This window comes from Ovis canadensis, chromosome 1 (assembly GCF_042477335.2).
Source record: "Ovis canadensis isolate MfBH-ARS-UI-01 breed Bighorn chromosome 1, ARS-UI_OviCan_v2, whole genome shotgun sequence".
NCBI classification, from domain to species: Eukaryota; Metazoa; Chordata; class Mammalia; order Artiodactyla; family Bovidae; genus Ovis; species Ovis canadensis.
Genome location: NC_091245.1, coordinates 42,570,710 through 42,595,534, shown reverse-complemented (window position 1 = coordinate 42,595,534; position 24,825 = coordinate 42,570,710). Strand labels below are relative to the sequence as shown.

General features: G+C 42.0%; 1 protein-coding gene across 2 annotated transcripts in view; it reads right to left on the bottom strand.

The window, feature by feature from the left end:
- The window catches only part of PDE4B (phosphodiesterase 4B), a 663,597-nt gene that overhangs the window by 127,698 nt on the left and 511,074 nt on the right, over positions 1-24,825 (bottom strand). For both annotated transcript variants that reach the window (XM_069593925.1, XM_069593935.1), the window contains 3 exons: positions 24,076-24,270; positions 13,497-13,533; positions 13,294-13,364 (listed from right to left, as the gene is read on the bottom strand). In XM_069593925.1, the coding sequence (XP_069450026.1) occupies positions 13,294-13,364; positions 13,497-13,533; positions 24,076-24,270 (303 nt within the window). The remainder of the gene's footprint in view (positions 1-13,293; positions 13,365-13,496; positions 13,534-24,075; positions 24,271-24,825) is intronic.

The following is a 24,825-nucleotide window of genomic DNA, read 5'->3' as shown; positions in this document are numbered from 1 at the left end:
TAGAATCACCTGGAGAGCTGATTAAGACACACTGCTGAACCTTACTTCTGGGGTTTCTTGTTCAGTCTGCCGGCGTTGGGCATAAGAGTCTGCATTTCTAACTCATTCCAAGTGATACTGATTTGCTGGCCTTGTTGCTGTTGCTATTCAGTTGTTCAGTCCTGTCTGACTCTTGGCGACCCCATGGACTTCAGCACATCAGGCTTCCCTGTCCTTCACCATCTCCCAGAGTATGTTCAAACTCATGTCCATTGAATTGGTGACACCATCCAACCAACTCATCCTCTGTCGTCCTCTTCTTCTCCTGCCCTCAATCTTTCCCAGCGTCAGGGTCTTTTCCAATGAGTTGGCTCTTCACATATAGTGGCCAAAATAATGGAGCTTCAACTTCAGTCCTTCCAATGAATATTCAGGATTTATTTCCTTTAGCCATGGAATTAAAAGACGCTTACTCCTTGGAAGAAAAGTTATGAGCAACCTAAATAGCATATTCAAAAGCAGAGACATTACTTTGCTGACTAAGGTCCGTCTAGTCAAGACTATGGTTTTTCCAGTAGTCATGTATGGAAGTGAGAGTTGGACTGTGAAGAAAGCTGAGCACCGAAGAATTGATGCTTTTGAACTGTGGTGTTGGAGAAGACTCTTGAGAGTCCCTTGGACTGCAAGGAGATCCAACCAGTCCTTTCTGAAGGAGATCAGCCCTGGGATTTCTTTGGAAGGAATGATGTTAAAGCTGAAACTCCAGTACTTTGGCCACCTCATGTGAAGAGTTGACTCATTGGAAAAGACTCTGATGCTGGGAGGGATTGGGGGCAGGAGGAGAAGGGGACGACAGAGGATGAGATGGCTGGATGGCATCACTGACTCGATGGACGCGAGTCTGAGTGAACTCCGGGAGTTAGTGATGGACAGGGAGGCCTGGCATGCTGTGATTCATGGGGTTGCAAAGAGTCGGACACGACTGAGTGACTGAACTGAACTGAACTGATTTCCTTTAGGATTGACTGGTTTGATCTCCTTGCAGTCCAAGAGACTCTCAAGAGTCTTCTCCAACACCACAGTTCAAAAGCATTAATTCTTTGGTGCTCAGCCTTCTTTATGGTCCACTTCTCACATCCAGACATGACTACAGGAGAAACAATAGCTTTGACTATATGCACTTTTGTTGGCAAAGTGATGTCTCTGTTTTTTAATATGCTGTCTAGGTTTGTCATTATTTTTCTTCCAAGGAGCAAGCACCTTTTAATTTCATGGCTGCAGTCACCATCCTCAGTGATTTTGGAGCCCAAGAAAATAAAGTCTGTCACTGTTTCTATTGTTTCCCCATCTATTTCCCATGAAGTGATGGGACTGGATGCCATAGTCTTAGTTCTATGAATGTTGAGTTTTAAGCCAGCTTTTTCATGCTCCTCTTTCACCTTCATCTAAAGGATCTTTAGTTCCTCTTCACTTTTGGCCATTAGGATAATATCATCTGCATATCGGAGGTTGTTGATATTTCTCCTGGCAATCTTGATTCCAGCTTGAGGTTTATCCAGCCTGCCATGTCACATGATGTACTCTGCATATAAGTTGAGTAAGCAGGGTGACAATATACAGCCTTGACATTCTTCTTTCTCAATTTTGAAGCAGTCTGTTGTTCCAAGTCTGGTTCTGACTGTTGCTTCTTGGCCTGCATACAGGTTTCTCAGGAGGCAGGTAAGGTGGTCTGGTATTCTCATCTCTGTAAGAATTTCCAGTTTGTTGTGATCCACACAGTCAAAGGCTTTAGTGTAGTCAATGAAGCAGAGGTAGATGTTTTTCTGGAATTCTCTTGCATTTTTCTATGATCCAGCAGATGTTGGCAATTCATTCCTCTGCCTTTTCTAAATCAAGTTTTTACATCTGGAAGTTCTTGGTTCACATATTGTTGAAGCTTAGCTTGAAGGATTTTGAGCATTACTTTGCTAGTATGTGAAATGAGCACACTTATAAGGCAGTTTGAACATTCTTTGGCATTGCCTTTCTTTGGGATTGGAATGAAAACTGACCTTTCCCTTGCAATTCCAAGGGACTCTCCAGAGACTTCAGCACCACAATTCGAAAGCACCAATTCCTCAGTGCTCAGCCTTTTTTATGTCCCAAGTCTCACACTCATACATGACTGCTGGAAAAACGATAGCTTTGACTATGCATATGTCACGCGCGCACACACACACACACACACACACACACACACATTTGGTCTTTGGCTCAATTCTTGGCACAGAGCTCCTAAAATCCTAAGAGTTTCCTAAGTGAGGAGAGGAAATCAGTCAATTAAACAAGTCAATCCCAGAGGAAATCAACCCTGAATATTCATTGGAAGGACTAAGGGCAGGAAGAGAAGGGGACAACAGAAGATGAGATGGTTGAATGGCATCACCGACTCAATAGACATGAGTTTGCGCAAACTCCTGGAGATAGTGAAAGACAGGGGATGGAGTGCTGCAGGCCATGGGAGTACAAAGAGCTGGACACAACTTATCAAATGAACAACAACAAAGTGAGAAAAGCCATCTTTGCTATGTGTTTTTTGACATATTAATGAAGTGATCTTTGGACCAGCAACTAGGTAACCTAAGGAGGAGGATAGGGGCCAGACTACCCAATCATGCGATTAGAAGGTTTGAACTTTCGGCCCACCTGGAACCTCTGGGGAGGGGTGAGAGGCCAGAAATTGAGTTCAACCATCAGTGGCCAATAATTTAATCAATCATACATCTGTATGAAGCTTTCATAAAAACTCAAAAAGCCTGCGTTGGTGAACATCATTCAGAAAGATGATGCACTCAGAGAGCTTGGAAGCTTTGCCATCCTCTCCTCCCTCCCCCTACCCCTCAAGCCCGGAACCTCCTCTATCTGGCTATTCCTGAGTCATATCCATTTACAACAAAGCTGTGCTCTAGTAAGTAAAATGTTTCCCTAGGCTCTGTGGGCTCTTCTAGTAAGTTCATTGAACTCAAGGAAGGGGTCATGGGAACTTCCAACCTATAGCCTGTGGGTCAGATACCTACAAGAACCAATGGGGTCTGAAGTGTGTATGTGTGTGTGCGTGCGTGTGTACTGGGGGGAGAGTCTCATAGGACTGGGCCCTTAACCTGTGGGGTCTGACACTATCTCCAAGTAAATCATGTTAGAACTTTATTGACTTATAGGACACCCAGCTGGTGCTTGGATGTGCGGGGAAGAAAAAAAGACCTGGTATCCAGAATCACACCTTCAAATGCCACCTTCTCCAAAGAATGTGGTTATAGGGGAGGAAAACTTGCTACCCCAAATGTCTCTTAGCATGTGAATGATTTCAAGCTGGAAAGGTCCCAAAGACTGAGCTTTCCCTTCACTGACTAAAGGAATGTCAATAGAGGAACAGAGCTATCACAATCCATAAGAGTAGTGTGAACTAGGTATGCTAGGCAGGGAGGAACCCAGGAAAGTCTGTTTGTCAAAATTCCATTCTATGTGTCACTGTCTGTCTCCATAAGGTCCAGCAAACATTTATTTACCAAACATTTGCTTTTCCATTTCCATGTCAATTGCCTTCCTTCCTTTTTAAGTCCCAACTCCCTACCCCACAATATTCTCTTTTGTCTTTAGCTGAAAATGCTGCTTAAGGGGAGGGTTCCAGCCATTTGTCATCACTCAGTTTTCCTGGGTCTGTTCCATATACACATGTTATTAGACATTTGTTTGACTTTCTCTTGTTAATCTGTCTCATGTCAACTTAATTCTTAGACCAGCTAGGAAAACCTAGAAGAAAAGAGGAAAATTTCTTCCTTCTTGAAAATATCATTCTCTTAGCTAAAAATGACCCTACCACTAATCTCCCCTGGCACTGTATTTGTACCTTTAGGGTTATTTTGTCATGTTACAACTCATATATGGTCACGGACTATCCCCATGTCTAATCTATGACCCACTGATGGTGGGGTCCAGTTATTATCCCTTCCCATTTGCCTTCTGCAGGACCTACCAGCTTGCCTTGTGAAGAGTAGGAACTCCGTAAATACTGGCAAACTATATGATGTGAAAATGATTTGAGAAGCCTCCACCATATGAATGTTTTATCTGGATTCCTTTTCCCATATAGCCTTAGTTCTACATACTCCTCACTGTTCCTCAGACACAGAAAATGCTTGTGTTGCTGTGTCTTTTGAATCCGTTTTGCTCAGTTGACCACTATTCTCTTCCGCTTTAAGTGGCAAACTCCTTCACACATTCTAGGACTGCACTCCAGCTTCACCTCTTCAGAGAAATCTTCCCTCCTCTGACTGGTCATTGCGTTACTTGTACTTTTCTATGCTTGTCTCACCCTAGTGCTGCTCTTAAGTGCATTGCAATTCCCATTTACCTGTGAGAAATTTAAGCAAAGACTGAATCTCATTCCCCTTTGTAACCTTGGAATTAGCAAAATATTTGATACAATATAGGTAGCTGATAGGTGTTGATTAGATTAATAATATATTTTAAATATTTTTATTTTACTTATCTTCCTGAGTTCCAAAGAAAATGTCTGCAAAAAGAGACACAGAAATGAGACCCTAAATATTGGAAATCTCTGCTTCCTTAATAGTACAGCGCCTGATTCTTCCAATAACTTCTTAAAAACTACACAATTTAAATAATTTAAATTCCTTTGTCCTAGCAGTTATTTTGAAAATATAACTTTTATTTACAGCTATTAATTCAGGTAAGCATCTCTCTGTGTAAGCTTCAGAAAAGCAAGGACTACCTGGATCAGGAAGATCCCCTGGAGAAGGAAATGGCACCCCACTCCAGTATTCTTGCCTGGGAAATCCCATGGACAGAGGAACCTGGAGGGCTACAGTCTATGGGGTCTTAGTGACTAAACAACAACAACATTTATAAAGGTTTGTCACTTTTCTCAAGATCCAGTACAAAGAAGAAGCTCAATACATTTTAAATGAACGAATGATGTCTGGTGGGTGCAGTATTGCTTGTGGGGCATGAGAGTGCCAGAAGAAAATGGCCACTGTGAGTCCAAAGGTCCCTAACTTATGGAATAATCATAAGTTCTACGCCTGGGTTGTAAAGGTGGTGATATTAATAGGGAGGATAATATGGCCACAGCAGTTAATACTTTCCAGCCCTGAATAGCACAGTGGAAAAAGAGCTGGACTATGAATAAGAAGACAGGAATTCTAATCCTGGTTCTGGCACCTTCTAACTATATAGCCCTGGGCAACTCACTGAAATTCTCAGTTTCTTCCTCACTTGGGGAGAACAGGCAGCAAGTAACATTTACTGCTAATTTACAATGTGCCAGCTCCTGTGTGAGAGGTTTTACATATATTTCCTCCCTCACTCTGAGGAAATTTGGCTAGGTTCTTTCCAGCTCTGAATGCTCAAGATTTTATTATTCTCAGCTAATTTAAGTCCCATGCCAAAGGACACAAAGCAATGAAAGACACTTCAGATATATACTGAAAAAAAAAATTCAGTGGCTATTAATTCTTTTTCAAAGATTTCATATAATGTTGATTTAATTACACTTTGGAAGAATGTTAATACAGTGATGTAACATGATCTCCTGGGAGCCACCAGTGATACTAGTGATGTTACTACTGACAGAGCTGGATGATGAGGGACACCTCTTTGCTCCAGCTATATTCCCTGGCTATCAGACTGCTGAATGGTAAGCATTCTCATTCACATGTGATTTCTCTAGCAGTCTGTTTAAAGCCAGTAAATGCTTTAGGGATGCTTATCTGAATAAACTCTAAATGAAAGCCTTAGTTTCAAAATTCCTGGGACAAAGGAAATATAGGTTTCAATTTGAAGCCAAGAAATACAAGCCCAATCAAGCAGCCCTCAATAAAACATTTCATGGAAGTGCAAGGAAATCACCTCAACAGGAACTCTGAGATTTTTTACACTTTGGGTGGTAAAGCTCAGACAATGGACTGCTTTTATACTAAGCAAAGAGCCAAAAGATAAAGGAAATCTTGATGTGTGAACAGTATAGTTCTATGTGGGAGTTGCTTTTCATATTAAAAAGAAAACACACACTACCCACATGTCCTATGAAAACCATTCTAGGATATAATTATTACTTAAATTATTACATTCAAGTCAAGGAATGGCTCTCAGGAACCCAAGTCAAACATCCGAGAAAGCAACTTCCGAGTTCCACGAACCTTGCTGTTTCAGTTGTTGAGATCAGTGAATATCAGGGTTGGGGTGGGAAGGACAATCCTCTTAGTCTGGTGGATACATTCCTAATAGATATTTTTGTCTTCAGTTGTCTTTATTTGTTTGATGGTATCCACTGGGAATAGAATGGAGTGCATTAAATGGACCCTCAGTTTTCCAACCTGCCCCTGCCAGGCTGCCCCAGTGTTCACTTCTGAGCCTGAGCTAGACCGAAGCATTCTCAGCTCCCTTTGGTGAAGCTCTACTGATGGACATGTTGGTTGGTGTTGATTTTAAGGAAGTACTTGAACTTAATAGGAGGATCAACTCTGCACAAATATGGGTATGAATTTGGGAATGACCATTAGTTATATTCACTGGAAGGACTGATGCTGAAGCTAAAGCTACAATTCTTTGGCCACCTGATGCAAAGAGCCAATTCACTGGAAAAGACCCTGATGCTGGGAAAGATTGAGGGCAGGAGGAGAAAGGGATGACAGAAGATGGCTGGTTGGATGACATCACCAACTCAATGGACATGAGTTTGAGTAAGCTCCGGGAGATGGTGAAAGACAGGGAACACTAGTGTGCTGCAGTCCGTGGGATCGCAAAGAGTCGGACACAACTGAGCAACTGAACAACAATGACACCAAATTAGATGCAACTTTCTTACTGCTGGAGATCTATTATGTTTGCTGAGTGTGCTTGGGACCAGAGGAGACACAAAGCGCCATGATTTGGAGGGCAGTGCTCAGCCTGAGTCCTCGGTCCTCAGCTCTGGATGAGCTCTCTGTATGGCAGCTGTGGTCCTAGGGCACTCTGTGTATAGCAACTCTGCATCTGTATGTGGTTCAAAACCCCAAGGCTATGGAAAAATCTGATTCCCCAGAAACTGCTTCAGCTGACAGCCTGTAACCATCAGTGCGTGTGTGCACGCTTAGGTGCTCAGTCGTGTCTGACTCTTTGGGACCCCATGGACTGTAACCCACCAGGCTCCTCTGTTCATGGGATTCTCCAAGCAAGAATACTGGAGTGGATTGCCATGCCCTCCTTCAGGGGATCTTCCTGACCCAAAGATTGAACCCTTGTCTCCTGAGTCTCCTGCATTAGCTGGCTGATTCTTTACCATTAATGCCACCTAATCAATGGCAATCCACTCCAGTGTTCTTGCCTGGAGAATCCCAGGGACGGGGGATCCTGATGGGCTGCCGTCTATGGGGTCACACACAGTAGTACACGACTGAAGTGACTTAACAGCAGCAGCAGCAGCAATCAGCAGGGTTAGAAGGAATTCCCTGATACTTTCACAGAAGAAAGACCTCCAAGCCCATGCTAAGAAAACAGTAACTGAAAACAGTCCATCATATCACTCCCCACACCTCTTCTCTCTGGAGCTGTGCAGTGTAGTGCTTTGGGGTCCTGCTATGCTAAATAAGCCTTTGGAATGTACCCTTATTCACCCCTTCTTCCTCAATTCCCACCTCCATCATCTTGGTTCAGGGTTTCACTCTTCACATTTTAATTCTTGAAACCCTTTCCTAGCTCATGTCTCTGCCTCAGGCTCTCTGACCTTCAGCTATTCCGTAAGTTCTTAAGTGACTCTGTTCCAAAACCTTCAGAGATTTCACCCCATAATGCAGAAGACTGAATAGCAGTAAATGTGAAAGTGTAGTAAATGGAAAGATGTGAGATAATAAAATATATATATTTTATCATCTCTATGTATGTATAGGTCTCTGCCTTGCTTCCTGATACAGAGCTCCCCAAACTCCTATTAATTTCCTAAGAAAGAAGAGCACTGGGAGCATCGTTTGTTCTGAAGAGGTGATTCTGCATCCTGGGTGACTCCTGGGTGGGAGCTGGTCACCTGAAATACCGAGCCATGAATAGAAGCTTAGAATTTTCAGCCATATCCCTCATCCTCCAGAAAGGAGAGAAGGGCTGGGAACAGAGTTAATAATTGATCATGACTATGTGAAGAAACCTCCATCAAATCCTAATAATACAGTTATCAGAGAGCTTCCAAGCTGGCAAACACATCCACACCAGGAGGGTGATACACCGCAGCTCCATCAGGATGGAGTCGCCCAGGCTCGGCCCTGTGTGTCTTTTCATCAGGCTGTTCACCTGTATCCTCTATCACACCCTTTAATAACCTGGTAAACATTTGTAAGTGTTTCCTTAGATTCTGTGAGCAGCTCAGGCAAATTAATGAGACCTGGGGGAGGGGCGGGTTAGAATAAATTAGATACAGGTTGAAATAGAATAGACACAGATTCATTAGAATCTATAGCTGGCGCAATCAGAAGCATAGATGATAATCTGAGCCTGTGACTGGTGTCTGAAAGGTGGGGAGGAAGGCAGTGTGCAATCTCGTGGGACTGAGCCCTAACCTGTGGGATCTGATGCTATCTCCATATAGAGAGCGTTGGGGTTGAACTAAACTGTCAGACATCCAGCTGGTGTCCAACATTTGCTTGTAATTATACGGGAAAAAATCTCCATGGATTGGTGACCAGACGGGTCAGAAATGAAGTGTTTTGTGTGGATAGTAAAGAAGACTCATAGGAAGACAAAACCCACATGGGAAGAACTAAGTTTCTCACTACATAGGAAGGAAAAAACTGAGTTTTCCTTACAGAAGAGCACTGCAAGAATTAGGATGCCAGGTTTCAAGACTGGTTTGGCATGTCTCCAGAAGTGAGCTGTTTTTGCACTAATCATTTGATTTCCCTGAGCTCTGGTTCCTTGTCCATTGAGCAGAGGCAACATGACTGTCACATCACAAATCTTATTTATGGTGATGATAATTAGGATGATGGACATGAAAACTCCAAAGTGTCACACTATTTCTGGCTTCAGCAAGAGAAATGTAACCATCACTTACAATAATTCACATTTATTGAGCACTTACCATGTGCTATAAGTTGTTATAAACGCTTTACAAATATCAACAAATTTCATCTTCAGAACAACCCTATTTACAGACTGGGAAACTGAGCTCCAGAGAGGTGAAATAATTTCCCCAAGTCACATAATTTTCAATAGGTAGAATTGAGTTAGGAAGTGATAAATAAGGCCCCAGAAGCCATATTCTATAAAGAAAAAAAGTGGGGAAACAGAAAGGATCACTTTTGAAAAAGTAACTTTCTAAATGTTTCTCTAACAATTATTAATTCAGAGAATTAATGATGAATACTTATGGAGCAAACACTATTTGTCAGGTGTTCTGCTAATTCTTAGAGAGTCAAGGAAAAGTAAATGTAATTTTCAAGGGTCCTTACAAGACACACAGTCTAGTAGCAGTGGTGGCAAAGATCCATACATGATTTACAGAGTGTTCTGGGGCCACTGAAGGATGCTCAGCCAGGCTTGACAGGGTCAGGGGAAGCATCCTGGCGAAGGTGATACAGAAGTGTGTTAGAAAGGACAAGCAAGATTCAGTGGAACAATCAATGGAAGGTGGAGAGAGACACTTTAGGAAGTGAGAACAGTAAGTCCATGATTAGGATATAGAATAGAACATGCAGGGAACAAACACGATGCAGTTGTTAGAACGTGATGTCATGTGGCCAGACTCCTGGTCTGATTGTACACCTCTGTACCTCTGGGAATGTCCCATTAGAATGGGAATCCTGAAAAGGGCAGAGAACTTGTATGTTCTGGTCACTATTATATCACCAGTACCTGGTACAAAGTGGTGCTCAATACATACTTGTTAAGTACAAACAAAAATATGTGGATGAATAGTATCTAAACAAGTACTTGTTGAGGTAATTATTTAATAATAAACACAGAGCACCTCTGCAAATGAGGGCTTTCCTTGTGGGTCAGCTGGTAAAGAATCCGCCTGCAATGCTGGAGATCTGGGTTCTATCCCTGGGTTGGGAAGATCCCCTAGAGAAGGGAAAGGCTATTCACTACAGTATTCTGGCCTGGAGAGTTCCATGGACTGTATAGCCTATGGGGTCGCAAAGAGGTGGAGATGACCTAGCAACTTTCACTCACTTCACCACTGCAAATGAGGTTGGGAAGGCTTCTAGCTTTCCTGTATACTGCATCCAATATAAACTCGATCAATTATCAATCCAACTAGCTTGAATCAGATCGCAAGACAACTTAGGCCAAGCACCTGCTTTCATCTTAATGATTAGACAGTGAACTACTGAAGCTGGAAAGTGACACAGCCACATAGTAATGAAAAAGATGACTATGGTGGCACTCTGGAGAATAATTTAGAGGAAGAGAAACTGATGCTGGGAAAAACTCCATAGAAAGATGCAGGACCATCTCACAGGAAGCCCCAGTGAAAAATGATAGAACAGTGAAAGGAAAAGTTAGCTTTCAAAGTAGGGTCTACTCTTAATAACGCCATTCAATAAAAATTTGGATAAAAGCAAAACAGAGGGTTGAAGAATAATTTCAGAAAGACTAGAGAGACAGGATTTCCTACAGGGTAAACACTAGCCTAGAAAAATCAGGAGATTTAGGGTTTTGTCCTGGTGTCTTTAGCCTATGGTGTGGCTGTTAGCAACTTGCTGGATTTCTGAGGGCCTGATTTCACCTTCTGTAAAACAAAGCTGCTGAATCAATGGTCTCAAAGTTCTCCTCTGGCCCTACCATTCCAGGATCACGAGTTCTATGATCTCCTTTTAAAAAAAAAAAAATTATTTACTTTTGGTTGTGCTAGGTCTTCCTTGCTGCGCACGACCTTCTCCAGTTGCAGTGAGCAGGGGCTACTCTTCATTGCGATTCTTTCTTGAGGCATGCAGGCTTCTCATTGGGGTGGCTTCTTTTGTTGCACCTTTTGTTCTTTTGTTCTAGGCCCAGAAGCTTCAGTAGTTGTGGCACATGGGCTCGGCAGTTGTTACGAATGGACTTCAGTTGCTCCACAGTGCGTAAAATTCTTCCTGGATCAGGGATCGAACTTGTGTCCCCTGCATTGGTAGGCAGACTCTATCCACTGAAACACCAGGGAAGTTTGGTTCTATGACCTTCTGATTCCTGCGATGATTGTTAAATTGCTGGATAGTGAACGACATAGCACTTAGACCCCCAGATTGAAATGATTTTGGAGGAGAAAGCTATTGGAGTATGATCAGCTCAAACCTTTCATTTAACAGATAAGGAGACCACAGTTCAGCCATGTTAGTTGAAATGGCCAAGTTTATGTAGCTCGTTAAGGACAGAAGAGAGGATAGCGCTACTCTTACTCATCAAATTGCATGAACCTGTTTATATATTACCAAAACATAGGCAACTTGGACCTGAGCTTTTGTTACTTTTAATCTTAAGATTGAACTTCTGAACTCTTTAATAGCTTAATCCAAAAGAATTTTAATAGAATTTATGGTATTTACTGATGAGTATTCATATATCTTAGATGACACCACCCTTATGGCAGAAAGTGAAGAGAGACTAAAAAGCCTCTTGATGACAGTAAAAGAGGAGAGTGAAAAAGTTGGCTTAAAGCTCAACATTCAGAAAACTAAGATCATGGCATTTGGTCCCATCACTTCATGGGAAATAGATGGGGAAACAGTGGAAACAGTGTCAGACTTTTTGGGGCTCCAAAATCACTGCAGATGGTGATTGCAGCCATGATATTAAAAGATGCTTACTCCTTGGAAGGAAAGCTATGACCAACCTAGACAGCATATTAAAAAGCAGAGACATTACTTTGCCAACAAAGGTCCGTCTAGTCAAGGCTATAGTTTTTCTAGTGGTCATATATGGATGTGAGAGTTGGACTGTGAAGAAAGCTGAGCACCGAAGATTTGGTGCTTTTGAACTGTGGTGTTGGAGAAGACTCCTGAGAGTCCCTTGGACTACAAGGAGATCAAACCAGTCCATTCTAAAGGAGATCAGTCTTGGGTGTTCACTGAAGGACTGATGCTCAAGCTGAAACTCCAATACTTTGGCCACCTCATAGGAAGAGTTGACTCATTTGAAAAGACCCTGATGCTGGGAGGGATTGGGGGCAGGAGGAGAAGGGGACGATAGAGGATGAGATGGCTGGATGGCATCTCAGACTCAATGGACATGAGTTTGTGTAAACTCCGGGAGTTGGTGATGGACAGGGAGGCCTGGCGTGCTGCAATTCATGAGGTTGCAAAGAGTCGGACACGACTGAGCAATTGAACTGAACTGAACTGATTCATATTTTCAAGCAGTAAATACAAAAAGAAAAAGGAAAAAAAAAACCCTCATCCTTTCATTTGTTAAACTCTTGTCTACTAAGTGTTAAAGATACAAAGATTAATAAGATCTGGACTAATTTCTAACATCTTCAGTTCAGTCACTCAGTCTTGTCCAACTCTTTGCGACTCCCTGAACCACAGCACGCCAGGCCTCCCTGTCCATCACCAACTCCCAGAGTTTACTCAAACTCATGTCCATAGAGTCAGAGATGCCACCCACCCATCTCATCCTTTGTCGTCCCCTTCTCCTCCTGCCCTCAGTCCTTCCCAGCATCAGAGTCTTCCCAGTGAGTCAACTCTTTGCATCAGGTGGCTGAAGTATTGGAGTTTCAGCTTCACCATCAGTCCTTCCAATGAATATTCAGGACTGATTTCCTTTAAGATGGACTGGTTGGGTCTCCTTGCTGTCCAAGGGACTTTCAAAAGTCTTCTCCAACACCATAGTTCAAAAGCATCAATTCTTTGGCACTCAGCTTTCTTTATAATCCAACTCTCACATCCATACATGACTATTGGAAAAAACACAGCATTTGGAAAAACCATAGCCTTGACTAGACGGACCTTTGTTGACAAAGTAACGTCTCTGCTTTTCAATATGCTGTCTAGGTTGGTCATAACTTTCCTTCCAAGGAGTAAGCGTCTTTTAACTTCATGGCCGCAATCACCATCTGCATTTTGGAGCCCAGAAAAATAAAGACAGCCACTGTTTCTACTGTTTCCCCATCTATTTGCCATGAAGTGATACCAGTTCTAAAATACTATGGTGATCCATCCTACTTTCAAATGTTACCATGTATCCTAACCTAGCTCGGAGGACAAATGTCCATTCATTAGTGTTAAGTTGTGTGTCTGTGTGTGTTAGTGCTATGCAGTGTTTCACCTTTTGGAAGGGATTCACAACTTCACAAATGTGTGTGCTTACTTATTGGATGTTCCATGAAGGTTTGTCAGCAGAGTGAAGTTGTTTCTCACACTTCGCAAGCTGGCAAGGACCTAAAAGGAAAATATTTCCACAGTTAGGAGTGGTTAGGAACAAAAGGAGAGGGCTAGGTAGGTTCACAGACCACTCTTAGAAACTACACCCAGGGGCAGAGTGAGAATGAGCCAGGCCAGCATGATACATACCTGGGCAAAAGGTGTTACAATCAAGTCATCTCCATGTCTGGTGAAAAGAGAGAAAAAAAATACTTTAATATGTATTTGCATTATAACTATGACACATAAACTGTCATGAAACTTCTTCGGTGTTAGCAGCACAAATGTTAGACAAGTCATTCTACCTGGATATAAGGCAGGACTGATTTAGGCAGAGATGGGAATTTCAGGAACTTGAAAGAAAAAAAAAAAAAAACCCACCAGGTTCATAGCTCCTAGATTTACAGTGGCTACACATAAAAACACTTGCAAGTAAGTTTATATCTTCAGGGTATATTCTCATTAAACAGCAGATCTGGAGAACTGTAATTCAAAGCGATTTGTGGATTTTGGTCACCAGAGCCAGGAAATTCAAAGGGAGGGCTGCTCACAGGCATACACAGAGCTGGAAAAAATGGCCTAACAGTCTGGATAAAGGTTAACTTTGGATTTCCTGGCTTTTGTTGATTTGAACCACAGCCTTAATGCCATTTAAACACAGATTTTTGTCTGGGAATCCCATTACTTTTGTTTTTAATATAACTTTTTTCTTAAAGTACCCAAGGAAAAGCTTTTAAGGGAGTGTAGGGATTGAACCTATTATCATATCATTGTCTCTCACGTTGTCCCAAAGATTTGATTGAGCTGAGCCACATAAATTTTGTATTTGGGAATATGCAGAAATGCGTTTTCAGGAGACTTCTCTCTCTGGAACAGGCCTTGATAAATCTTCTTAAATCCACATAGCAAGATCTCCATTAAAACCATTAGAGGACACACTGGCCTGAGCTGTAGACACACAATCGGGCCAATTTGCTATCAGAGTGTGAATCATAAATTGCGCAGAAGGTAGTGGACAATGAGTTTCCTTCACTGTCTGATCATCTGCTTTGTATCATCGATCACTGCACAAATATGGCACTTATTCGCTAGCTATGGGAGTGCAACCAATGGTTATTAAGCACCTGCCCAGCACCAGGCATCAGGGGAGGCCTTGGGATCCAGGCTTGGATAACACCTGTATCCTTGGGGACCTCTTCTCTAGTGTGAGTTTTTATTTTAGGGCTTCATTTAGTACAATATTTTCCTTTCTGCTGTGGTCTTTAGCTAGAAGTCCCCCTTCAATGTCATCCAGGAAACTTTCTGTGCATTTGCTTTGTACAGTGACGATAAAAAGAACACTGACAAGACTAAGCACTCTTTGAGTGATTACCATCTGTCAGGCCCTCCATGAAACCTCACTTAACTCTTGTAAGGAGACTTGAAGCAGCTAATCTTAGGCCTATTTTATAGATAATATCAATGCTCAGAGTAGGTAAACCATTGCTTAACCAGCACATAGCTAATAAGTGGAAGAACTAAAACTATTGGATTTCCAAAATCTGTGCTTCTAACCATTCTGTTTTCCTATTTTTTGATGGCCCTGCATGGTTAAATTCATGGTTGACAGAGTTCATGATCCCCTAAAATTAAAACAGGAGACAAAAAAAAAATCCAAAACACTGCAGTAGATAGTATAAATCATATAAATATAGAATGAGAATACGAACAATTGATACTTAATGAATGTACAAAGGAGAACTGATAATTACGGATCAGACAAGGTAGGAAAGGCTTGATTGAACAGGTGGTATTCAAGATGAATTTGCAAGTATTGGCTTTAAAAGGTAGGGATGGTAGATGCTTCTAATGAGAGCAATACAAGAATAGAGGTCCTGAAATGGGAAAATACTGGACCTGGAGATGCTTGGTGGTTGTTTGGACAGAGCTGAGTACATGACAGACATTTGCAGAGGACAATACTTGAAGGTCCCCCACACTCATATTATGGACATTGTGAACAACGGTTGTGGAATAGGTGCTTAACTCTGCAGAAGAGATGAGGTTTGCGGTGAGATAGGTGAACAGAAAAGCGCTTTAGAAAGCAAAATGCTATGGGCATGAGAGATAGACAGGAGCGAGGACAGAGCCGAGAAGGGCGGTTGGAAGGACGTTGCTGTCACCCAGATGAGAAGACTTTGGTGAGGCAGAGGAAGAAACAAGCAAAGACAACTGGAAGAGCCCCTGAACGTGTTGCCAAGGACTTGGCATTAGTTGGATAGGGTTCATAAAGAAACACTATTTTCATTTTTAGAACAGGTTTCTGGGAAAATATCGAAGTCATGAGTAGAAACGAAAAAGTGAGGAGGAGCTGGAGGAGGTGTGTCACTTCCTCACACGTTGAGTTTTAAGATACTCATCGATATCCTGGTGGAAACAGCAAGTGGGAAGACTAAAATACGGGGATTAGAGCTAGAGGTTTAGGACTTACTTACAACAGTGGGGACCGCTGAAGCAATGGCAGAGAGTGGCTTCGTGGATGGGAGTATATAGAGAGATCCGAAGGAAGAACCTCAGGGTTCTTAGAGAGGAGAGAAAACGAGAGACAGTAAGAGTGAAGAGACATGCAGTTGTAATAAGTGCAGGGTGGTGAGATGTTACAAGAATTGCCCCTTCCCAAGTGTTTTTTGGGGGGATGAACTTCAGATGGGTGAAATAACCTACTATTTGTTCAGATTTCTGCTGTGAAGTTCACATTGTTCAGAAGACATCCGGGTGAGTTGGGAATATGGTGATAGTGTTAGACTTAAGTAGATCAACTATGGGTCCTGGATTTCTGGAATCTAAATTCCTAACAAAAGTTAAATAATATGAGCAAATTTCACACAGAAATAGTGCCAAAAGCTGATATACTGTTGCATGAATAGGGAGCTACTAAAACTCTACAAACTAATGATTAAAGGGAGGTTAAAAAATTCAAAGACAGTGAGCGAGTGTGAAGCCTGGGCCAACGCGGGCTCAGCTGGTGTGGAGCTCAGGCATGGGCCCACAGCAGGTAGCCCAAGCTCAACATTCAGAGAACTAAGATCATGGCATCTGATCCCATCACTTCATGGCAAATAGATGTGGAAAGAATGGACACAGTGACAGACTTTATTTTTTTGAGCTCCGAAATCACTGCAGATGGTGACTGCAGCCATGAAATTAAAAGACACTTGCTTTTTGGAAGAAAAGTTATGATCAACCTAGACAGCATATTAAAAAGCAGAGACAATACTTTGCTAACAAAGGTAAGTCTAGCCAAAGCTACGATTTTTCCAGTAGTCATGTATGGTTGTGAGAGTAAGACTATAAAGAAAACTGAGTGCCTAAGAATTGATACTTTTGAACTGTGTTGTTGGAGAAGACTCTTGAGAGTCCCTTGGACTGCAAGGAGACCCAACCAGTCTATCCTAAGGGGGATCAGTCCTGAATATTCATTGGAAGGACTGATGGTGAAGCTGAACCTCCAATACTTTGGCCACCTGATGCAAAGAACTGACTCATTTGAAAAGACCCTGATGCTGGGAAAGATTGAGGGCAGAAGGAGAAGGGGACAACAGAGGATGAGATGGCTGGATGGCATCACCAACTCAATGGACATGAGTCTGAGTCAACTCCAGGAGTTGGTGATGAACAGGGAGGCCTGGTGTGCTGCAGTCCATGGGATCGCAAAGAGTTGGACATGACTGAGCGGCTCAACTGAAATGAACTGAACTAAAAAAATTCAGAGAGGGCCCCATGTCAAAATCAGTTTATTATTACAGAACTTCTGAAATTTATGACAGTAGAACATTCAGAGGCAAGGGATGAATTTTCAGATCCTGAGCACTGGGTCTCAGAATTTGAACTGTAAAAGCTAATGTTGTATGTAAGACAGTAACTGCTATAGAAACGATCAGATAATCTGTAGATAAGAAAACAAAAAAAAAAACCCTTCTATTTGAGTACAGCCAGATAATTTATAAAACTAGTCCAAATGTTTAAAATCATAATTTGATATATGGATAAGAAAAGGGCATGAATATAACAAAATACTTGATTGGTTATAGAAACTGATGCAGTTGTTAGTTGCCCAAACCACTAGAGAGGGCAATATCCCACAGGAACAATACCAGATATTCAGAACCATGGCATGAGCGCCATCTAGCGACAAACCCAGCACATTACATTTCTGTAGGCTAAATGGAGCCGAGTACTCTGAGGGTCTTAATAGGCTTCCCAGGTGGCTCAGTGATACAGAATCTGCCTGCAGATGCTGGAGGCTTGGGTTTGATTCCTGGGTCAGGGAGATGCCCATTTCCTGGAAGGAAATGGCAACCCACTCCAGTATTCTTGCCTGGAAGATCCCATGGACAGAGGAGCCTGGCAGGCTATAGTCCATGGTATTTGGGACACAGCTTAGCAACTAAACAGCTCTGTGAGTCTTGAGTGTGGATCTGCTTTCAACAATGAAACACTTTTATAGAAAGCAAAAATGCTTCTTCCTACTGCTACACTCTGGATTTTATCAGTTTCACCTTTCTCTGTTTCCTATCTACATGCAGAATTTTACTTGTACTTTTTTTTGTAACATTGATTTTAGGCTGTCTTAGAGAAACAGACTATACTGTAGTGAAGAGTACAGCTTTTGCAGCCAGATGGCTTTTGGTTTGCTTCTCAGCTGCACTATTACACACTGTGGGCCTTTAGGCAACCACTCTATGCCTCTCACAACATGTTGTGAGATTTAAATGCGTTATTACGTATGTACCACTCTTACAACAGTGCTTGGCACATAAAAGCACTTTTGCTATCTGTTACAGTTACTCTCATTAGGAGTAGGTATCATCATTATTACAATTAAAGAATTGCATGTCTATCTTTCCAACTGGTGAGAACTTCTTTAAGACAGTCATTTCTGCCCCCATTAAAATCAAGAGTACTAATATTTATATTGTACTTTACAGTTTACAAAGCATTTTCATGTGTCTTATTTCATGTGGTAAGGGAATGTTCTTGACCCTAGGGAATGGTGTAAGCACTGATCTTGTTGGTCAAGGCTGAAACCTGCCTCTCTCTCATCCCACAGTCAACCACCACCATCTGTGGATCCTAACTTGCAAATATTTATTAATTGCCCACTAGATCTGTTCTAACATAGAATCCCATCCTTTATTATATAAATTACCAAAGCCCCTCCCATTTGGCTCTTGGAAATAGCTTTAGGTTTTGTCCACCCTCCAAACTGTTAATCAGAGTTATCTTTCAAAAACTTTTGTCTGATTTGTATTTTTCTGCTTAAAAGCCTTTAGTAGCTCCAGGCTGCTTGCCTGCAGCATAAATGCTAAGTCCTCACACAGGCCCTTCCTGGTGAGGGTCCTGCTTACTTCTCTAGCGTGTCTCTCACCACTTCCTCATCCTTTCACATTCTTTGCCTGAGCCACACTGAGCTGCGGTTCCCCAAAGCATTCTTGAGAACTAGAGTTGGTGAGCACATGGCCCTTATTCCTGCACACCCTTCTGCTAATTCCTCTAGCTTAGCTGTAATTTCTCTAGCTTAGCTGTAATTCCTCAAAGTAGGCCTCTCACTTTGCCAGGCCAGATCTCTCAAAGTCCTGGGCATCCCTTTCGACCACTGCCCTTTTCTGAAGGTCTTACAGCTGTCTACTGACTTGGCTCAGTCAGTAAAGAATCTGCCTGCAATGCGGCAGACCCAGGTTTGATCCCTGGGTGGGGAAGATCCCCTGGAGGAGGGCATGGCAACCCACTCCAGTATTCTTGTCTGGAGAATTCCATGGACAGAGGAGGCTGGTGGGCTACAGTCCATGGGATCGCAGAGGGTAGGACACGACTGAGTGACTAAGCACAGCACATTGACTTACTAATACTTTAGCTCCCTTGAAGACACAGAAGATGTCTCATTTGCTTGCAAGGTGTCTAAATGTAAGCAAATTTTTGTTCAAAGAAAGGATGGATATAATTTTTGTAATAGCTGGAAAGGTAGGCAGAGTAGAGATTTGTATCATTATTTTTATTTTTCATCATTATTTAGTCTGTTTGTGTACTGAATATCCACATGGTTTAGTCATCTAGATTCCCTGAATTTGAGTTGTGTTTCCCTGTTTACTGGGTAATTTACTTAACTCCTCTGTGCTCCAGTGTTCTCTTTAAGACAAGGCAATTATAGTACCAAGACAGTCACAGTACCACCAAGAAAATTACAGTACCAAAACAATGATAGTCCTACAATACTGAATTATAGTATTCACGCATTAAGGGGAATAAATGAGTTAAAATATGTAAATACTTTAAAGAGTATATAGGAAATGCTTAATAAATGTGTGCTTTTATTTATAGATAATTTAGACACTATGAAAAACATTCAGTTTCTTAAAGTTATGGTGCCAGTAGGTATAATGGCTGTAACTCAAGTCTTAGATACCACATTGTATTTTTTTGATAGCCCATCAATAAACAGGTCTTAAATTTAAGTGGGCTGTTATTTCTACTTCTCCTCTTGGTTTTCAGATCTCATTTCCCGTGACTGCTCTCTCTAGAGATCACTTTTCACATCAACAGTAGCTTTAAAAACTTGTCTGTATAAGACTGCACATAGGATGACTAAATAAAGGAAACAGGGATCTTCCTTCCCTGCAGCTTTACTGGTGGATAATCAAAAGCTGGTCCTGCCCAGGTTGGTTCCTCCAAAGTTTTGGACAATATAAACTAGCCTCCCTACTTTATGCTCCCTTAGGGAAATCTGTACCTTGGTATATAGACACACTCCATTAAAGATGACTACAACACAGGAACTGAACAGAGACCAATAAATTATTGCCACATCTAGCATGGGGAATTTCCTTTTGGGCTCCAATGGTCATCTAGTTTTCTTTACTAGAAACCCTTACTTCAGTCTCTCTTTTGTTGCTGTATGTTAAAGCCACTTTTAGTTTTCCATTCACATTTTTACTTAGTCATCTGTTCATTCATTCTCCCTGCCTATATTTTTCCTCCTGAAAGAGTTCAGACGAAAAGCTGTAAAAAGACAGCATTGTCTCTGCTGTTAAGATTTAATGCCGAGGAATTGTGCAGGATGTTCTACCTCTTATGTAAATTCATGACTGTTCCGTGCTGGATATGAGGACTCCTGAGTGAGGAACACGCTGCAGCCCTCACCCCACAGCCTTCACGTGAAGATTCCAGCTCTATTATTGTCCTTCTTTCTCTTGACTTTGTGAATAGGAGGCAGGAGAAGCAGCAAGAGGTTCAGGGACTGTGGTTCCTCTATTTATGTCAAGTCATCCTGAAGAGTAATAGTTGGGTCAAATAGCTTTGAGAGAATGACTTCAGTTTAGCTCAAGATACCCATGTAAATCTGCCTATAATACAGGAGACCCAGGTTTGATCCCTGGATTGGGAAAACTCCCTGGGGAAGGAAATGGAAATCCACTCCAGTATTCTTGCCTGGAGAATTCCAGGGACAGAGGGGCCTGGTGGGCTATGGTCCATGGGGTCACAAAGAGTTGGACAGGACTGAAGAGACTCAGCACACACCTGTCTAAAACTGGATTTTCCAACGTAGTCCTGATAAAATGAAATTCCAGAAGAATCTGGATATTCAAGTCCTACTTCTTGCTGTGTTGAGAAATATAAATTCCTAAACTGACAAATATATATGAAAGTTTTACTGTCATGTTGAAATATTTGCAAAACAACATTGTGTGCTATTTTTATTCACTCAAAAATGTTAATATATCTTGTTATCAGTATCTTTGACAGGATGAGATCATGTTGTCAAATATGTTTTCTTGGGAAGGACTATTCTTTATTTTGAAAATGTGCCCTATGTTTGTTTTGAAGTTTTTTTTTTTTTAAGTGAGAATGATACTAGTTATCTTGCATATATAATTCTTACCTGTCTAAATCTTAAAGTTGGCAACACTATATAGGTTCCAAAGCTAGGGGAAATTTTTGCTGGTTGATAAAACTGAAAACCATTAATATTAGGGACCCTAGATGCAGAGTCATTCAGAACTAGGTGTCTGTTTCTACAGCTATAGACTGAGTTGAACTGTGATCTTTTTTTTTTTTTTTTTACCTTATTTTACTTTACAATACTGTATTGGTTTTGCCATACATTGACATGAATCCACCACGGGTGTACATGTGTTCCCAAACATGATGAACTGTGATCTTTAAGATCTCTTCAAGGCCAAAATTACTATCACCTTTTGATTGTAAGTAAGGAATTGGTGAAGTTTAATTTGAAATTTGGTTAGAATCTGCTGAGAAGCCTCTGAATGACCCGGAGACACATCAAGCTGTTTGTCATGAGTCTGGGGGAGCCACTAGCTGCTGTCCAAAGTTAGTCTTTCTCCCATGAAACACTGTGAATGAAGCTCTAATTACCTCCATCTTGCTACATCTTCTGCTCAGGGAGAAGAAAGGTGAAAGGCGTTTGTTTTGGTGGAAGAGAGAATTCCAGGCATGTTCACTATCAAAGTCCCCATCTGAGCCTTGGTCAGAAACTTCCTTAGCGCTACGTGATCTACAGCAAAGAGGTTACCTCTACCCTGCATTCACGTTTTCTACCTCTTAGTAGAGATTCTGCTTTGCAGTTCGAAGAGCATAGGCAGAGTGCAAAAGTTTTGCCTGTACAAAACTGTCTGTCTTATCTACATCAAGGGATAATGGCATGGTACAGAGTCATATGGGAGGGGTAGGTTTCGCAACTTCTCAGAATCTCTGTTTCATCCTCTATAGAGAAGACATAAACAGTCCAGCCACCTGACAGGACTGTTGCAAAGATTAAAAAGGATAACATATGTAAATAAACAGGGCTCCATGGTATGCACTCACTGAATGCTTCCTTCCACATAGCACCAGAGTTCCTCTTTCTTATGTAACTGTAACCTTCCTGAGAACATGCAACATTTTGAGAAATAGCATTTATTTTTTAACTTCTCTGTGACTTTTCCACTATTCTGTTCATCTTTTACTCCCAGAGCCTGGCACACTGCCTGGAACATAGGTGAGGTTGAGTAGAGAAAGTGAAAGTAAAAGTTGCTCAGTTGTGTCTGACTCTCTGCGACCCCACGGACTGCACATTCCATGCAATACTCCAGTCCAGAACACTGGAGTTGGTAGCCTTTCCCTTCTCCAGGGGATCGTCCCAACCCAGGGATCGAACCTAGGTCTCCCTCATTGCAGGCAGATTCTTCAGCAGCTTAGCCACAAGGGAAGCCCTGAGCGTCAGTAAACATTAGCCGAATGAGTTTTGGTCCACCAATGATTGAGATGTTTTAGTGCAGGAGTGCTTCTGTTAAGGGCTTTCTAGGTGGCTCAATGGTAAAGAATCCGCCTGTCAATGCGAAAGATGCGGGAGACTTGGGTTCTATTCCTGGGTCAGGAAAATCCCCTGCAGGAGGAAATGGCAACTCACTCCTGTATTCTTGCTTGGAGAATTCTACGAATAGAGGAGACTGGTAGGCTACAGTCTATATGATCTCAGAGTCAGATACGACTGAGCAACTGAGCACATGCTTCTATTAAAATTAGCTGGCAGAAGTGCCCTGGGCATATTATCTTATTGGTAGGTTTAAAATGCCCTGTACCCCTTTCACAAAAGGGTGACCCTTTTTAGCTTCCTTTCCAACAACTGAGGAGAGCCCAGTGGAATTTTCCAGTCTGGAGACTTTAGGGAGCTACTGATATTTTTATAACATATGATATTAAAAACAATTGTATGTGTGCCCAGAAACCTTTTAAGGCTCGCATTCCATCGTCCAATTTTATTTGGTTTCAGAAGCTTAATAAATAAGTAACACAACCCTGTCGCTGTTCTTTATATAAAAATTAGAGATCTCCAGTTAATAGCAGCAAAACAGAAACATCAGCCACGCTTAACAGGGTGGTGGAAGTGTGTTCTGTCTCACCCAGGAGCCAGGCAATAAGTGGGCATTGTGTCAAGGTTCCAGAGAAGGGACACAGACGTGTGACTAGATGACAGTTTACTAAACGTAACCCAGAAAAGGCCACTCAGAGAGGCTGCATGTCACCAACCACCTTTCCTTCTCTGCTGTAGCCTGATGTAAGCTGCGCATGCCTTGCAAAGTTAGATTGTGGTTTGCAAAAAAGTGTTAAGGTTCTCATGCCATAAACGATTCAGCAGTTCAGGAAATGAAGCTGAATTTTTTTTTTCTTTTTAAAGTATTAGAGAATGAACTTCAGCAGGGAGGGGAGAATAGGGGAAAGAGATACTTAGGGAGTTTGGGTACAAGGTGCTATATTTAAAATGGATAACTAACATGGTCCTACTGTTTAGCACAGGAAACTCTGCTCAATGTTATGTGGCCTAGATGGGAGGGAGGTTCTGGGGAGAATGGATACCTGCATACATATGACTTAGTCCCTTTGCTGTCCACCTGAAACTATCACAACATTGTTGATTGGCTTTACTCCAATATAAAATCAAAAGCTTAAAAAAGTATCAATAACAGAAGGAAAGCAAACACTGTGCCTAAGGTAAACAAACACTCTTGTGGATCCTAGCTATACATTTCTCACTCAAGAGAGCATATATGCCCTTAGGGTGGTTATCGTTGTCTTCTCTGCTCCTGTTCACTTTTTTTCTCCCTCTTCCCTTGTGTTAAAGGGGAACAGTGTTGCTCCTCTGATGTGTTAAAGGTGAAGTAAGTGTGAGACAGGGAGCCAGACAGCTCGTACTTACTGCTCACTTGGAAGTGAAGAGTTTCTCGACATCGCCTTTGGTGACAAGTCATAGTCGCTGTCTGATCTGTACAGAAAGGACTCTCTGCGCTGGCTGTGCCCAGGGAAGGTGGCATGAAGAACCAGCCCAGAAGAAGAGCTGGCCTGTGGGTCCAGTGGGCTCCGACCTGGGGAAGGGCCATTTTCCACATCAAAGCTTAAAGAGAAAGAAAAAAAACCTAGTCACATGAGAGCCAGGAAGAAGGGCCCCTGACATACAGACACGGAGAACCACGCGTGCCGGGCATGTTACAAAGCATTTCACAGGTCACGGAAAGTTTTACATCTCCAAACAGCTCTGAGCTGCAGTCATTCTCATTCTCTTCTATATAAAAAGTCATCTAATCCTCTATTTTATATAAAGGGAACAGTCCACAGAAGTTTAGTCATTAGCAAAGAGTGGAGCCAGGATTTGATCCCCAGCGCAAAGTCCCACGGCCTTTTAGAGGCATGAGTAACTTTAACAAATTCAGAAAATGAACTGGTGATAATAAGCGACTCCAGATACAGCATCTAACACAGCTCTAAGTGCCAGACACTCAGCTATCACTCGAATGAGTCTTCTTAGCTGGGAGACTTCTTTCTGCCATAAATAAATATCGCAGTCTCATTAAAGATACAATGTGCATATTTCTGAATGTTTTTAGGAACAAAGTGCTATCCTGAAAATATCCACTGGCTGATTAAACGGGAGGCCCAGTCTGCGACTTAC